The sequence below is a fragment of the Falco rusticolus genome, chromosome 13 (assembly GCF_015220075.1).
Source record: "Falco rusticolus isolate bFalRus1 chromosome 13, bFalRus1.pri, whole genome shotgun sequence".
Taxonomy (NCBI): domain Eukaryota; kingdom Metazoa; phylum Chordata; class Aves; order Falconiformes; family Falconidae; genus Falco; species Falco rusticolus.
In genome coordinates, this window is record NC_051199.1 from 28,989,430 (window position 1) to 29,005,896 (window position 16,467).

The window sequence follows — 16,467 nt, forward strand, 5'->3', positions numbered from 1 at the left end:
GAAGGAAAGAACAGGCACATGGCTGTCAGGTGTTCGGCATTGCTTGGGTCGTTAGCGCCTGACCAGGGAGCGCTGGCTTTGTGTCCTGCTTTAAACATCCCACAGGTGAACTTACAACTCATACAACAGAGAGACCCTACACCTCATTTGGGTTCCCAGTCTCAAAGACAACAGCATCTGGGATGAGTAACGCTGTTGTTAATTTAACGTGGTAACAGCCCTGCTGTGGATGTCTCCTGGGCGTAAAGCTGCCAGCGACATTCCTAGGTGGAGGGGTAAGGATGCTGGCAGGGCAGCAGGGGCCCAGCAGTGCGAGGATGGGGCTGCATCCTGGCCACCCTCCCAGCACTGAGGCTTCATTGACACTGCTGCAATTTCAGAGCAAGGCAGCCTCCACCCCGGTAGTTACAGGTCCCAGAGCCACAGGGATGCTCTGGGCAGGAGTGCACCACCCCAGCACCCCGGCCCCTGCTGGGGGCTGCTGCCCCTGCCGGGCTCCGACTACAGAAAGGACTCGCCAAAATACGGAGAAAGAAAACAGCAGCAACAAACCACTCCTCTGAGGTGCTGTTAATCTCCACCTGGTTGTACAGCAGTAAAAGGGAAAAGCATGCAGTAGCAAACACCGTTACAAGTAACTGTGAGACTTACTTTCCACCCCAGTACAGCTTTGTTGTTATGACCAGGCTGGACCTCCTGCAAACAGAACAGAAAAATGATTAGTGTTAAAAAAAGAAATTATAAGTACCTAAGGAAGGATGCTGCCCATCAAGAGGCAGCAGCACTGTGGCTTCCCGCAGAGGTGGCTGTGCCCAGTTCCCCAGCCCTGGGCTCAGTGTGGGTGCCTGCACCTCACTATAACCCTTTTTACAACAGGCTACTTCTCCCGTGCTCAGGTCTGCTGCACGCAGGGAGCAACCCCAGGGTGGTGTCTGGAAACCAAAGCTAATACAAGTGAAGTGACCAAAAAAGGAAAAAAAAATTTACATTTTTAACTGTGGAGTAAGCAATCTCCAGAGTCCTTAACTGAGGGCTACAGCGCTATTCCCTACTGGTACCCAAGTCCAGTGCTTCTCATTATCATGCAGTATTCCCGGAGTTATTAAAACTCCAAGAGTGATACATTCACTGAATTAATCTATAAATTCCCATGGGATATTAAATCAAAGATTTATCATTTGCAAACTGTCTTGCTGCATAGCTGTACATGTACCAACCGCAATTTCTCCAGCTTTTGTTGGACTTAATTTTTTTCTTCCACAGTATCTAGAATATTTCTTACTGAGCAATCATCCCTCTTACACAGGGGATACTGATTTTGGAGCGAGCACTACTAGAGCCATTCTTCGGATGAAGGCTGAATATGACACGCAAGGGAGGCCTTTAAAGATTATGTAAATGCTCTTAAAACCACACAACATATGCTAATGTGCATCACTTAAGTTAGGTATCATTTCCTCCCAGGCTACCCAAGATGAAGGCCCATCACAGATTTGCATTCTTAATACATGATCTTATGTACACAGATGAGGATGCCGACACGGAAATCATCTGGCTTGATGCACGGCAGTGATGAGGGATATGCTCAGGAGTTGCATTATCCACACCACGCAGAGCGACGGTGCTCTGGTGCACCGGCTGAGGCAGCACCACAGGCTGGTGAGCACAGCCTCGTGAAGCCAGATGTGTGTTCCCCCCAAAAAACAGGAGAGCATTTTTGTTTGGTGTTTGCAAGGTCTGGCTCGCTGGGCATGGGACCATCGCACATGCAAGCTCCCGGCACCACCTGGAAACAGCAGCACCCACTCCCAGGCCAGCACCACCTAACACCAGTCATTTTTAGAAACCAGAAGGATTCTCATACACCCAGGGGTCCCGCTTGCCCGCGGGCGGCAGGGAGCGCGGCCGGCAGCACAGTACCTCCAGCCCTTCTTCTTCAGGATGTTCCCCAGGATGACCTCAGCCCTGTGAGAGAGAGCGCCCCGCGTGAGGGGAGACAGGAGGATGCTCAGCGCCCAGGATGGGTCCCCTCCGGGGGTACAAAGCACCTCACCCACCCACTCCTGCAGGGACAGACCTGCAGCCTGTGCCCTGCGGCTGCTTGGACCCGCTCAGGGAGGGCAGAGCTGCTTTGTCCCCACACCAGGGACACAATGTCCCAGGCCACCATTTTTTTTATGCTAAATACAAAACCACATAAATCAGCCAAAGTCACACATATTACGGACGGATACTTCTCCCTCCCAGTTCCACAGCAACACTGAGAGCATTAGCCCTGCTGCAGCCAGAGCAGCTCCCCGCGCTGGGATCCGTGCCTGGGAGCTGTCACTGGCACAGGCCATTTGTCACCATTAAGATGTGCGCTGACTTTTCATTTACCCAGGACGTTTCTCACCCTGTGCCAACAGCAAGTGGCACAAATGATAGATTCAGTCTTCAGCTGAGCACACAAGGTTTGGGGTTCAATTTTTTTGCCTTTTTTTTTTTTTTTGCTTTTGGTATTTTTGTTTGGTTTTGGGTTTTTGTTTGGTTTTGGGGGTTTTGTGGGTTGGGTGGGGCTTTTTGGGTGGGGGTGGGTTGTGGGGTTTTTTGGCTTTGTTTTTTCAGTGCTCCAAATACCCAAATATATAGGTTTTTCTGTCCTCCCTCAGGGAGAAGGGGGCTTCCCAAGCACTGCCAGAGCCCCAGCCCTATCCATTGCAGGTGACCATGACACAGGGAGGAGCAGAGCCGGGTGGAGGGACCCCCAGGAAGCAGAGTGGGACCGTGGGCACTCACTTGCCAGCTGCATACACCTCAGCTGTGTCGAACAGGTTGACGCCACTCTCGTAGGCGATGGTCATCAGCTGCTCAGCCACCTTGGGGAAGCAGAGGCAGAGAGGTGAGGGGTGGCAGACCATGTCCCGGGAAGGTGCAGCAAAGGTGTTTCAGTGGGGCTGGGATGGGCATTAGCATCCCCCACCTGGGGGCAAGACCCTTTGGCAGAGCACCTGGCAGGTCATGTGCGGGCCCGAGAAGTGCCAAAATGTGAATTTACACCAACTTCCCGTTGACTCACCCTGGGAGGAATTAATCTCGTCTCATAGGAACTTTCTAACAGGAAAGCAGCCAAGAATTTAATGGGGTTATAGAATATACAGTGCAAATCTGTGGAGTTTAATACCATGGAAATATCCTTTCCATGGTATTAGTTTAATATTTTTATTTTTAAAGAGTTTTAATTTTTATATTATTTTTTTTTGGCTACCCATCAGGCTGTCCCACAGCTCTCTGGCTGGTGTCATGGGGCATGCAAATGCCTAAAGGCCATTTCAGGTGATCCCCATCAGAGTCCAGGGCTCCAGCTGCCCCCCGGGGGGATCCTGCACCCAGAGGGGGCTGGCAGCTGGCCAGGGCACCCACACACAGCCAACGCCTTTGGGGTGGACGTCCCTCAGGGATGGAGCTGTGTTTCAGTCCCCCGTTTCCATGTGTGCACTTTGCATTGACTCATTCTGAGCGAGGAAGGCAGGAGAGCCAGGGAGCAAATATCCAATCAAAACAAGAAACGGGAGTGAACTCGGTGATCTGCTGTCAGCAGAAGAAATACCACCAAAGAGCAAGTGAATTAAAAAGGAAAAAAAGCTTTCCAGTTGAGACTCCTGGGCTGGGGCTGCTTTCCTTCTGCCAAAGTTATTTTGGGGTTTTTACCACGTACGAGAGGGAAGGCAGCCCGGAGGCTGCTCTGCCGCTGACCAGCATCTGCATCCTACCTGAGATGGAGGGAAACCCACGTGCTACCCAGCACTCAGGAGATTAACTACGATGAAGAGCCATCTGGTACGGCCAAGAACACACAGGAAACCCAAGCTCATTTTCATTTGTTTCATCTTATTATGTAAAAAAATAAATCATCAGGCTAAGCCAAGCCCCTGCTTGTATTTATGACTGTTGCCGATTACATTCATGATGCAAAAATAGTTTCCCATTTTGGCTCCAAGAACAGTGCCACTGCCAAGGGTAAGAAGGAAATACCACTCCAAACAGCACGGAAAAGAAGATCGCTTTAAGGGATAAATGTTTTTTTTTTTATTAAAGTTGATCTCTGGGAATGTCAGATTCATTAAGGTTTTTGTAGCAGAAGCACAAGCTTTGTATTGCTTTGCACAGTGACTCTCTGCCATTTTCTTGTACAGAAACAGGCTCCTCTGATTTCGGTAGCCATGGTTTCATTTAAAAATATCTCAGATTGGATTTTACTTCATGCATTATACTTACAGCAAGCATCACTTACCTCATCTGAGATTTGACCTCCAAAAGTGACCCATGTCCCTAGAAAAAACAGAGTAATCTGTTACTGCGAGAGGTTTGTGCTGACAAAAAAGGAGCTCTGCCAAAACTCAGGCTCCTTGAGATTAAAGGGGTTTAAAATGGGGTTAACTGGCTCAGAGGCTGCTGTGTCCCCGGCTGAGAGCTGCGGTCAGCACAGGCACCCGAGCCCCCTTTCCAGGGACGACGACAATGGGGCCGGGCATGGGGACCCAGGACTGGCATGTGGACCCGCTCAGGGAAACGCTGGCAGGATGCTGCGCTGCCAAAATACATAGTTTTATTGAAATCTGAAGCTCTTTGCAAAAATGAGATAATTTTCCAAAGCTTCAATTTGAAAAATTGGAAAAAAATTATGATGCTGCTGAAACATGTCATTTGGGGAATGAAACTCTTCCTAAATTTGTGCCTCGGCATTTAGCACCGTACAAGTCAAAATCGGGGGGGGGGGGGGGGGGGGGGGCAGGAATAGTATGTCTATTGACATGAAGTATTTAAAACGCAAAGTGACTTTTCCCCAGGAACTTTTCCATACAGCCCGCATCCGACACCAGCGCAGCTGATGAGCAGCACTTTGGCCAGCCGGCTCAGAGAGCAGCTGCACGTCGAACTCAGCTGCAGACTCTGATCTATCAGCAGCAAAACCTTGGGGCCTTATTTCTGTCTGACCACTGCTTAGAAAAAAAAATATAAAATATCCTGTGGTGGAAAAAGCATGTGAATTTAACTGGGTATTCCTAAGCTGGAGGAATATTTTTTCTTATATATATATGTATTTATGCATATGCATATACATCAGGAAGATGTATTTCCTAAGCCACTGGAAGAAAGAGCCGACAGCGAGCTGGGGAGGTGCCAGGTCACATATGGGACTGATCAGACAGCACGTACTCACCCTGGCAGATGTCGCTCCTGCCCTACTTGTCTGACCACACCGAGCACCCCGTGGAAGTGTGGCCGGGAGGGCAACTGCCCCCTACGCCCTCCGCAGCAGCCCTGTGACCCACAGCACCGCCTCCCCCGCCCGACACACCAGCTACGTATAGAACTACAAGTTACCCGTTTAATGGATGGGTCAAAGCTCACACAAAACTCCCCAGAGTTTAAAACTCTGTCTCAAATCACCCCTCCATGAGAGGGCAGAGGGGTTGGGGTCCCAAGTGGGAAAATTCACTGTGGCTTGGGCAAGGCGGAGGAGAGGCTGCGGGGCCAGCAAAGGGTCAGGCTCTGATGCTGCTAAGGGCGGGGGGGGGGAGATCAAATGCTCCCTGCCTGCGCTTGCAAAGGGCCTGGTGCAATAGATACATAGGCGCTCCCACATCTTCATTAAAAATGCATTGGTTAGCTCATTGCTCACAGCGAGTGGAAGATGAACCTCGAGCAGGACCCGGAAAGCAAAGCGCGCCTGCTGCTAATGCTCCAGCTGCTTTGATCCGTCCCTGGTTAGAAGCAGAACAAGAAGAGCTGGCTCCGCTAAGAGGATCTTGCCCTCTTTCCCTCAAAAAAGGTCAGCCTGAATTTTTTTATACGTCAGGTTTCTTTGAGTACAAATAAAGTTATTTTTGAAGAGGCATGTTTACTGTGTAGTTGAACTGAAACTCCTGGTTTCCCGCAGAATAACCCAAGCTCTGGAAAAGCCAGGTTTCCACAGATCAGAAACACGTCTGCTAATGCTACTGAAATAAAAAGAATGAGCAAAGAGCAGACATTTCTAACTAATTTTGCTTTCCCTTCTGCTCTCTCCAAGGGCAATAACTGGGGGCGAGCAGCACCCGCCGAGCCCAGAGCTGCCCCCCTGCTACGCCTTGCTGGTTACAGACCTTAGAAAGGCACTTTCTCTTATCATTGGGGTAAAATGCTCTGGTCCTGCACAGTAAGGATAAAAATAGGTTTCATTTTATCATTAAGCTTCTTTATGCAGATGAAAAAAAAAATCTAAATGAAGCCTGATTTCCATGTTAAAGCTTCAGAAGTGTTATTTTTATAACAATACATTAAAATGCATTTCTACTGAAAAAATGGGTTGAGACTGTTTATCTCAAAGTGGTTGGTTTTGTTTTTTTCCTTTTGCTTCAGTATGCATATAGGTCCCCAGCACAGGTGAGAAGAAAAGGAATTATTTTTATTCTTGAATTCACGTGACTATAACTTTACAACACAAACTATGCCCCACCAAGCAATGGAGAAACAAAATGCCCAAGTGCTTGGGCACACAGAGAGCAGCCCAAGAGCTGGCAATAGCTCACGTAAGAATGAGAAGCACTTTATCTCTTTAAAGACAAGGAGTACACACATCCAATATCTGCCCGTCTCCCTCTGTGCTCCCAGACCCCAGCTGAGCAGCTAGCATCAGCGGGACCACATGAACAGGGAATCCTTGGGGTATTTTTCTTCCTTGATCATTGCAAAAACCAGTGAAGGCAGGCGAGTTTTTGCTCAGCAAGATGAGCGTCTAAAGCATCAGATGCAGTTGGGAAAGCAAGATGCTCTGGTACAGTCCCGGCCAGAGCCAGGAGCAGGGAAGGCAGCACACAAATCCCCTTCCCATCCCCGGGCAGGTAGTGTGGGTGGTGGTGGGCACCTGCACCCAAAGCGGCTGGAGCAGTGGGTGCCCACTGTTCAACCCTGATTTCAAAAGAAAAAAATAATAAAAAAGCCCCTCACTGCAGAAAGCACAAGGCGCACATGGCATGTCAAACAACAACTGAGGATGATTCACAGCCTCAACCAATGGGAGTATTTTAGAAGAAAAATATACTAGAGAAAGATATTTAAAATAATTACCTTCCCCTTACTGAGTCACTGTCCCTTGCCTACCCCAATTCACTTTTTTTAATGCATCCCCCACCACCACTCAGCGTGGCAGTGGCAGGTTGACCTCCTGCTTCTGCCCTTGCCCGTCATGTTGTTCCCTTGCATTGGAAAGCCATTTCCCATCTAGATATCCTCACCTTCAGAGGGATTTCTGTATTAAAACTAGATTTGGCTCCATTTCCATCGCACCCTAGAGCCTAGCAAGGTGTGATTATTAGTCGGTTATTTGCTCATGCAAAATTCACCACTTGATAATGTTGTTGCCAGCAGATGTGTCACTTTTGCGGGGGGGGGGAGGGGGGGGGAAGTTTCTGGCTGGAAGCCCAAGCTTCGCCTCCCGCCAGTATAATTTTATCCCTGGCTTGCTCCTGGCAAGGATGATGCCACATGGAAATCCGGCACATGGGTCTGGTCTGGCACTCGAGCAACCAGCAAATGCCCAGCCCTGCCCACTGAGGGTACCTGGGTGCAAATGGGACCCTTTGCCGCTGTCCTGAGCCAGCGGGCGTTCAGGTCTGGGTTTGCAAAGGCCTTTCCCCAGAGCAAAGCACCGAGGGGCAATGGCAGCAGCCAACCCCTTTCTGCTCACAAAACATTTTTTTTCGTACCAGATTGTGTGGTGTCCCACCAGCGGCTGCAGGAACTGCTTATTTGGGGATATTTCTTCTGTGCTTTTGTACCTGGAATTGGGGTTTGGGATGGCTGGTTTCATTCTGCTGCTCATCACCTTGGAGTCTGGGCTAACTGCCTGGTTGGAGGCCATCTCAACATTTTTTAAAAGTCACCAGGCAGCCTCCATGGGCAAAATTTTCTCTGAATTAACTACAAGAAAAACATGACCTTATTTCCCACACGCCCTGCATCGCAGTGGCATTTCAGAGCCAGCATCCTGGCACGTGCCACCGCCCGGGGTTAGGCTGCGGAGATTCCTCAGTTAGAGCCTCGCCTGGCCTTCACTTGCTCCAGGGAGGAGGTGAAAGCGCAGCCTGGCTGGGAGCAGGGCTCGGCACCGGGATGCTGTGGGAGCCAGCTGCTGGGGGGCTCAGCCCGGCAGGGAGGTCCCGGCTCTGGCAGGAGGCTCAGCGACCCCGGAGTGATGCTTGGCCACCGTCACCGCAACCCTTCCCAGACGGCTTTGCCTGTGAAACACACTGCAAACGCATCTGACCTTGTGCGCTCACTCAACACTTCTCATACTGCAAGCGGCACCCAGCAAATGAATTAATTAGAGCGTGAGCTGGGAGAAGCAGGACATAATTAAAGGGTATGCCTTGCCTTAGCACTGCCTGCCTTTGATTTCTGTCCCGCTTCATTTTTCTCCACTTACTTTTTTCATACTACAGAATGAAGCACACTCCCACCTTGCTGAGATTTTGGAAAGCTTTTAAGGAAGATTGCTGAGCCTTCAGAAACTTTAGTAAACCCCAAATTGGATTTTCATGCTGCAGAGAGTTCAGGGAAACACATTTATCTTTTAAGGAACTGTGACAGAGAAGCTATTTAGAAAAGTCACATAAGCTGGCACCGGAAGCGGACACCTGACGGATCTGCGGTGGGGGGAGGACACGCTGTGGGGCAGCAGAGGTAAGTACGCTCCACAGAAGGTGGCACCTGAATTGCCGGCTCTGCCCCCCCTACCCCTGCACACCCGGCCAGGGCTGCAGGGCTCACCGCGGTGGGTGCTGAGCCCGGCTCCGCACCGATGCCCAGCAGCTCTGCCCGGCCCTGCCAGTGCCTGGAGCAGCCGCTCGCTCCCTCCTCAGCCCCCACTCCTCCCGCGCAGCTGTGCTCACAAAAGCTCAATATATTTAGACACTGCTGCAGTTCCACATGCTTGAAATTAAAGAAAAGCTCTGCAAAGTGGTTTTTTCCTACCGCTACTTCCTTCCCATCGCTGTTCTCGACCACCACAGCACTAGTTCTGGGTGAAACTGTAAGGATGGTAAATAAAACCTCTGCACAGATAAGACGACAACCCCTTTCAAAGCCCAGATCTATTTTAACCAGAAGAGCCCTTCTTGGTGGAACAGGCCTTATTTATATGACTTGTGATTACAGGGTGACTTTCACATTTCACTCTATTTGAAAACCAAATTGTAAGGCGTATTGGAAGAAATGCGCTGACCCCTTGGGCACCTGCTCCCATGAGCCCAGCTGGCACCGGACCGGGGGGCTGGAGGGGGACGCTGCAGCCACAGTGGGCTCCCAACGTGGGCACAGCCCAGATCCCTGCATGCTCCTGCCTCCCCCGGGCAGCAGCACAGGAGCCCAGCACACCTAGCCACTTCCCTAAAGACTGCTTCCAGCACCCCGCACCAGCACCTCTGATCCCCGGGGAGCAAGGACACCCATTTAACATGGGGCACCCATCCCCGGGGGCTTCACGCTCCCAATGCCCCAGCCTTGCACCATAGGAAGGTGGTCACAGCAAGAAAAACAGCTGTCTCCTTTCTACAGCATTTGGGTTTGAGGTTTTTACTTCGGTTGTTTGTCTCTTTTTTTTTTTTTTTTTTTTTAAGTATATTTAAGCATTCTTCATGTGAGCGGTTCAACTGCCATCAAAGAAATTACTCGCATGAGTAAAACCATCATGAGTTGTCCAGCCTCTCACGCACGCTCTGACTTGGTAGCTGAAGGCCAGCAGCAGCGTACTAAAGCCTGCAGGAACTGCAGCATCACTATGGGACCTGCAGGGCCAGCACATACATGCTGCAGTGCTTGTAGATGCCCTTTTCAATAAAATATTGGTAAGATAAAATATTGACAAGATATTCTTTAGTTTTCAAATTGGTACGGAACAGAAATAACAAGATATACACACACCGAATAGAATAAAATCTGCCTAGAGCCCAGGCAGATTGCCATCCCCGGAGACTGGAGCTCTGACACTCAGAGTTCTTGGGGGCATTCACAGACATCTCAGATGCGGTCTCCACGGGCTGTCCCTCACAGGGATCAGGTCGTATCAGAAGGATTTTGTGCATTAAACCCTCATACAGTCCCACTTGAGTGTCACGGGAAAGCACCACCTCCCACCACGGGCAAGCACCTGGGCTGATGCACAGAGCTGTTACTCACACGGGTAAGGGCTCCTGCCGTGAGCAGTCTGCAGGACCCAGCGCAGGCGGGGGCTCTGAGAAAGCACGCTTCCCCCGCCACACACTGAAATGCTACCACTACTCCAGGGCGTGTGGGGCTGCAGTAAGTGTGGTGGCTGTGGAGTTTACTCACCCAGCCCGAGGCACGAGACTCTCAATCCGGATTTTCCAAGGTTTCTGAAAAGAAAAGAAAATAATTAGAAAAACATTGTTAAACACTCAGGGAACACACAACTTAACCCCATGGGAAACCAGTGGCCAGAGAAGATGAGTCCCTGCTTTTGTCCAAGCCATCTGTTTTCCTCCAGAAGAGACAGAGCATCCCTCAGCCAGCGTGCTGGCCACCCAGTTTGGGGACAGGTGGGTGACCTGCCATCATCCTTCGCCTCACCAGGCTGGGGGGAAGCACTGAGCACTCACGGGATTGTGAATAAACCCAAATACATTCAGATGTATCTCACATCCAATGTCATTTCGTGTCCCATGAGTAAGGCACGCACGTGCCCTGCACTTTCATCATTGTTTAGTATTCATTGTGATAACACCTATTAAAGTATTCACCTTATTCAGCTTCATTTTTTTTTTAATTCACCCTCACACTTGCCAGAACATTCACACCCATCCCAGCAGACCCTGGTCCAGCTACCACTGTGGTGCCCAAGCTCCTGGATCCCCCCCAACAAAAAAGCCCACAGCTTCCCAGCCCGAGGGGAGGCAGTGCCTCCATCCCGGCACCGGCTGCTTCTCAGCATCAGCAACATCAAGTTATTACCCTTCTTCCCACCTCCCAGTGCCGGGCTGGAGACAAGATAATTAGCCCTGAGGCCATGAAATGTGCCATACATTAAACCCCTACCCTAACTTAAACCTATCGCTGCAGTACAAAAACCCCTTTAATTATACCCTCCTGCTTTAACCTTTATATTACAGCTAGATCCGTGCAATTTTTTTGCCAGATCAAGGTATTAATTTAGGGACCATCTATCTACCTTCTACTGCAAAGCACCACAAACAATCACTGCACTTTGTGCTGCTCCTGATGAATTATTTAAAACCAGATTGAAAAAAAAAATTAAAAAAAAAAAAAAAGGAAAAAAAAGAAAGAGCCCTGCTCACTCGTAGGCAGGGGACACTGAAAGGAGTCACACAAAACAGCCGACATTAGCACAGGTCATGCCACGCTCTGTCATCTCTTTCTTTTTTTACACGCTCGATTTAGTGGCCATTTCAGATGTTCACTCATATGGCACAATTGCCAGTGTCAGAAAGCAACCGAAGGCATCCCCAGGGAGGTCAGGAAAGCCAGCCTGACTCCAACAAGCAGGCCTTGGAGCTGGGGTGTCGACCCACCTGCCTCTCCCCAGGGCCCGTAATGCCTCTGCCATACCCAAAATTTAGTGCTGCTGATGGGAATTTAAAATTTTGGGAGCGAGAGGAATTTATCTTCAAGTAGCTATTTGAAAAGCTACAGCTGCATTTCCAGCACCATGAGCCCCTGGGCTCACAGCATGGCTGGGGCAGGCACTGACCTGATTTTTTTTTCTTTTCTATTTTTTTCTTCTTATTTTTTTTTATTATTTGAATGAAAGCACAGCTGGACCTTTACATACCCAAGCCCATCCATGCACAGAATAGCACAAATGATGCCAATCCTCCCCTGCTCGGCAGCACAAAGCATAACCCTTGGCAAGTTCAAAGGCAAATACTCGGCAGCCGCCTGCGCGCTCCAGACGGAACTACAACACTCCTGCCAGGAAAAGAGGAGCCTGGGCTCACGGGATTGGGATTTCCATGTTCCTTCTGGAGACAACCCCCCTGCTGCATAACGCTCTTTGGAGAAGTCAAGTGCTACTGTGCATTTCCAAACAGTTTATATTTATTTTGTAGAAGAGTTTTTTTAAGTCCCATTTCTCACAGACCTATTCTTTGCTTTTCAAAGTCCAGCTCTGCCGCTGGGCGGGCATGTGGCTGCGAGGGCACAGTGTGGCCGTGGGGCTGTGCCTCTCTCTGCACGGGTATAAATATATATACACACATAGACACCCTTCACATATATATATACACCCTTTATATAAACCCCCTATATATACATATATGCACATACAGACAGAGTGTGATTGAAACCCAGTGGTAACTGTGTGCAGTTATAGGGTTCATCACTCCCCCAGCAGCAGGCTCTCAGCCAGGACCTGGCTGGCTGTCCTGCCCTCCATCCCCACAGGTCCCATGTTCCCTCAAGCCACATCAGGGCTCACCCCTTCATACGTGGGAGATTCTGGGGGGAAAGCACACACAGAGGGACCCAGTTTTGCTCTGGAGAGCGATAACCAGTTCTTTGCAGACTCTGGTGCACCAACAAACCTGGACAGAATTATTGTGTTTGGATTTCCAAAGCTGTCCTTACCATTTACTTAGCACACGTCCCCTGGGTACTTGGAAAATGTTAGGCCTGTAGTAAAAATCCAACACTGAAAACACAGAGTCTTTGCAGTGCAAGATCAGCTTGGAAGCTGCTTGGAAGCTCAGGGGGAGGTTGCTTGAGCCCGTGATCCAGCCTAGAGAACATCACCAAATTGCAGCCCCCAGCTACTACCATCATTCCCAGCCCTCCACTTGCCTGCAGCCATTTCACTCAATTAACAGGTCTAATTAACGGGTGTGCAGCTTGAAAGCAAAGGCCACAGCAGCATATGGAGCTACAAAACCAGCTAAAAACTTGGCCAGCTTGGGATGGCTCACCTCCCAGCACGGACCTTGTGCTGTCTAAAAGCACACAGCCACTGATTTGATTATTGGCCCTACAGCAGAGAGCAAAGTGTCTGAAAGAGCAAGAGTTCTTGAGACCTGGCTCTCCTCTACTCCCCTAAGAAAAACACCCTAAAACCCACCAAAAATCCCACCAAGCGAAAATATATATATATGTATGCATTTACATCTGTTTCACAGCCTCCAGGTGTGTGTACATGTGAAGATATGCTACACACACATGTGCATGTATATATAGATATACGCACCCAGATATATACAAGCACACATGCCCAGAAGCTGCAAGTTTGCCAAATCAAGTCAGTGGTTGGTTTCTAAGTAACTGGAGAGAAATAGCCCTTTGTGCTTCTGCCGCACTAATTCCCAGGTCCGAGACAACTCAGCCGCTCAGCGCTGAGCCGGCGCGGCCCATGCACGGTGCTGGGAGCAGTGCCCGGGGTAGCAATGGGGACAGAGGCGAGCAAGCGTGACTGCGATGGAACCCAGGGTGTGCTGCCGGCACGGGCTGAGCATCCTCCCCAGGCTGAACTGCCCGAGCGCCTGTGCCCACTGTGTGCAGGGGCCTCCGAGGGATGGGGGGGATCAGCTGGGAAGGTGGGGTCCCTGCCATCACCCTCCTGAGACGTCACAGACAGCTTGAGGTTTGCTGGGCCAGTGGTGGAAGCTCTCAGCACTATTTTCAAGGCTAGAAGTGATCTTTTTGTATTTTATATTTATATTTAATTTTATAATTGTATGAGTTGGCCCTCAGCTATTGCTGAGCTGACACCCCTGGGGGATGCTGAAGCCCCTGGCCAGCACTGTAGGGAGGCCATTGCCCTGACAGCCCAAGGTCTGTCTCACCAGATCCAGTGTGGTGCTCCACACCCACCCGTGGGCATCAGTGCATGGGATGTGGCAGCTGGGCACAGCCATGTCCCACCGGCAGTGCTTGGCTCCAGGTGGAAAGAGGAAGATGGTGTCTTCATACATCTTTTTGTTAGTAGTTACAGGCCAGCGCATCAGCATTATTGCCCTGGTCATCTGCCTCTGGTGCTTGCTAATGCCAGGCGGGGAGGAGACAGAGTTCCCCCACGGACAGCGTGAGCAGTGGTACCCGACATCCCACTTGTGCCACAGCCAGTGCCAGCAGTGCTATTTGCTGCTGTTACAGTCCTGAGCAGGTTATTCCATCTCTGAGCCCCGACCTTGCCTGCCTGGAGCAGCCCAGCCCGCCTCCCAGATACCTGGCACTGCCACTGCTCCTGGGGGTTTATGCTGACACTATTGAATCACTCTTCCAGGAGGGAAAAAATAAAAAAAGTTCTTTTCAAATTGGAAGTCAGCACTGCTGAGGGATGAAGTAGCCATTAAAAAGGACATTGCAAAACCCTCCAGTCTCTCAGGATCACTTTGCTAACCTAGAAGCAGCTGATTAAAAATCAGCTCTCTTATACATGCTTTTTTTTTTTTTTTCTTCCATTAGCACAGCTATCTTGTTTGTCCTCTCGCTAGTATTTAGCTTCCCTTGCACTTTGCAGAAGTGGAGCCATTGCACTGCTCCTCACAAATCACTGCCCAACCCCACCATGCAGAGCAGCACCAGTTTTATCTGCTGCTGTACCTGGCTGCCTGGGCGATCTGCAGCCGTGCAGCTCAGCATGGTTCAGTCCAGCACCCCGTCCCCGCAGCCTGCCAGGCACCTTCCACACTGCTTCTAGGTGCCAACCTGAAACTGCCTTCACTTTATCCCAAACTTGTACCACAAGCAACACTCAGAAGTATTCAACATCCTGAATTCTTTTAAAACCAAAGCCTAAAGGCAAATGCTGCCGCACCAGCACGATGCTCAGCCATAGCCCAGGCTCTGGCAGAGCCAAAGGCAGCTGAGCCCGGCTGCCAGAAAAGCCTCCTGGGGAGATGGGATGGGGAAAGGTGCACAGGAGTGGGGATGCACAAGGGAGGCAGCTTTGCGGCAGGGGCATCATGCAGCCTGCTCAGTGCCCACAGCAGGAGCTGTGCAAGCTTCAGAAGCACCCTGGCCACAGAGACCTTTAATAAGGGACATCTGTAGCCATGCTCATCACACCGAAGGCCAGAGGACACTAACTTACTTTCTGAAGGGAAGGGACACACCATGCTGCTTCTGCTGATTGCAGCTCTATGAAAGGCCTATTTTAAACTTAACTTTAAATCTTCCCAGTTACCTTCTCCAGGGAGCAGAATCAGGGCAAGTGAGCACACCACAGCAGCATTGCCCCATGCCAGTGCCTGGGGCCAAGCAGAGCAGGAGACAGTGAAAGATGTGGGCACACAAAGCCCCCCAGGAGCCCAGCCTTGCATGCCAGGTTAACATGGCTCTTTTTCCCTGGCATAAAGCAAAGGTGACATTTTCCCTACGCAGCCAGGAGCTTGAGCCAAAACAACTGTCCCCGCAGCACTGGTGGCTTTGCCAGATTGCGCCAGGCTAACGAGCACGGGAGATTAATGCCTGATTCATTGAAAACACAGCTTGCAGCTCAGGGATGTTGTTAAAAATACACCAAGGTACCAAAACAGCGCACAGGGAGAGATGACATTTCCCTTGCCTAGGCTTTTCCAAGTAGAAGGCTCATCCATTTCCCAAGGAAGCGTGGTATTTGGCAGCGTTTGATGGGCAGCACTGCTCCAAGATGCTGGCATCCACGGCAGCATCCATGTACCAGCAGCCTCCAGGAGCAGCTGCTGCTGCTAAACGCCAGCCAACACCATGCAAACAACCAGGCAGCACGTGCAAACGGCCCCAGCGGGGAAAGGCTGGGAAGGAGGCGTTAGCCCAGTGCCTGCCGGAGCTGGGACCCCACAGCCAGCCGGGAATGGCACCTTCCTGCTGGAAAGGAACAACCCAAGCAGCGGGATCCAAGCACACAGCACAGCCACAGGACTGGTTACTAACCCCTCTGCCACCTGGCAGGTCTTCACCAAGAAAATAAAGTTTGGTTTTTCTCACTAGTGGAGAGTGTTGCACATAAAACACCTGCGCCTGCTTCTTCCTCATCCTCCTTCATCACCCTCAGGCTCACAGCTGTGGTACCCAGCATTGTAGGGATTTTGCCTAGGATGAGTTTGGGGGTTTTTGCCTGGTGGTCCAGCAGGCAGCCCCCCAGCTGAGCAGGCACCAGGCCTGCAGGTGAAGGGGTTATTGCATCTGCACAGGTTGGCTTTGCTAGAAACACGCAGCTAAATGAGAACCCATTCTGTGAGACAGGTGCCGGGGCTGACCCCAGCCAGCGCAAGGGTGTGGAGCCCAGCTGCCATGGGCACAGCCAGCATCCAGCTCTGCGTACGTGCTCAGGGCTGCAAAAGCCTTCAGTTCCCCAAAGATGGGGGGTGAAAAGAAAAATAGCATTTTGCTTGTTAGCCACTTTGCTGTGAGCAAAAGCATGGGCAAATCCTAGAGAGAGAGATCAGATTTCTAACGATGGGCAAGAGCTTGTTACATGTCTGAGGAGACAGGGTTTGA

At 50.5% G+C, this 16,467-nt stretch overlaps 1 protein-coding gene across 3 annotated transcripts in view; it reads right to left on the reverse strand.

The window, feature by feature from the left end:
* KCNAB1 (potassium voltage-gated channel subfamily A member regulatory beta subunit 1) overlaps nt 1–16,467 on the reverse strand; it is a 72,545-nt gene that overhangs the window by 15,037 nt on the left and 41,041 nt on the right. For all 3 annotated transcript variants that reach the window (XM_037407636.1, XM_037407633.1, XM_037407635.1), the window contains exons 2-6: nt 10,354–10,397; nt 4,274–4,311; nt 2,779–2,858; nt 1,921–1,965; nt 652–696 (exon numbers count right to left, since the gene is read on the reverse strand). In XM_037407636.1, the coding sequence (XP_037263533.1) occupies nt 652–696; nt 1,921–1,965; nt 2,779–2,858; nt 4,274–4,311; nt 10,354–10,397 (252 nt within the window). The remainder of the gene's footprint in view (nt 1–651; nt 697–1,920; nt 1,966–2,778; nt 2,859–4,273; nt 4,312–10,353; nt 10,398–16,467) is intronic.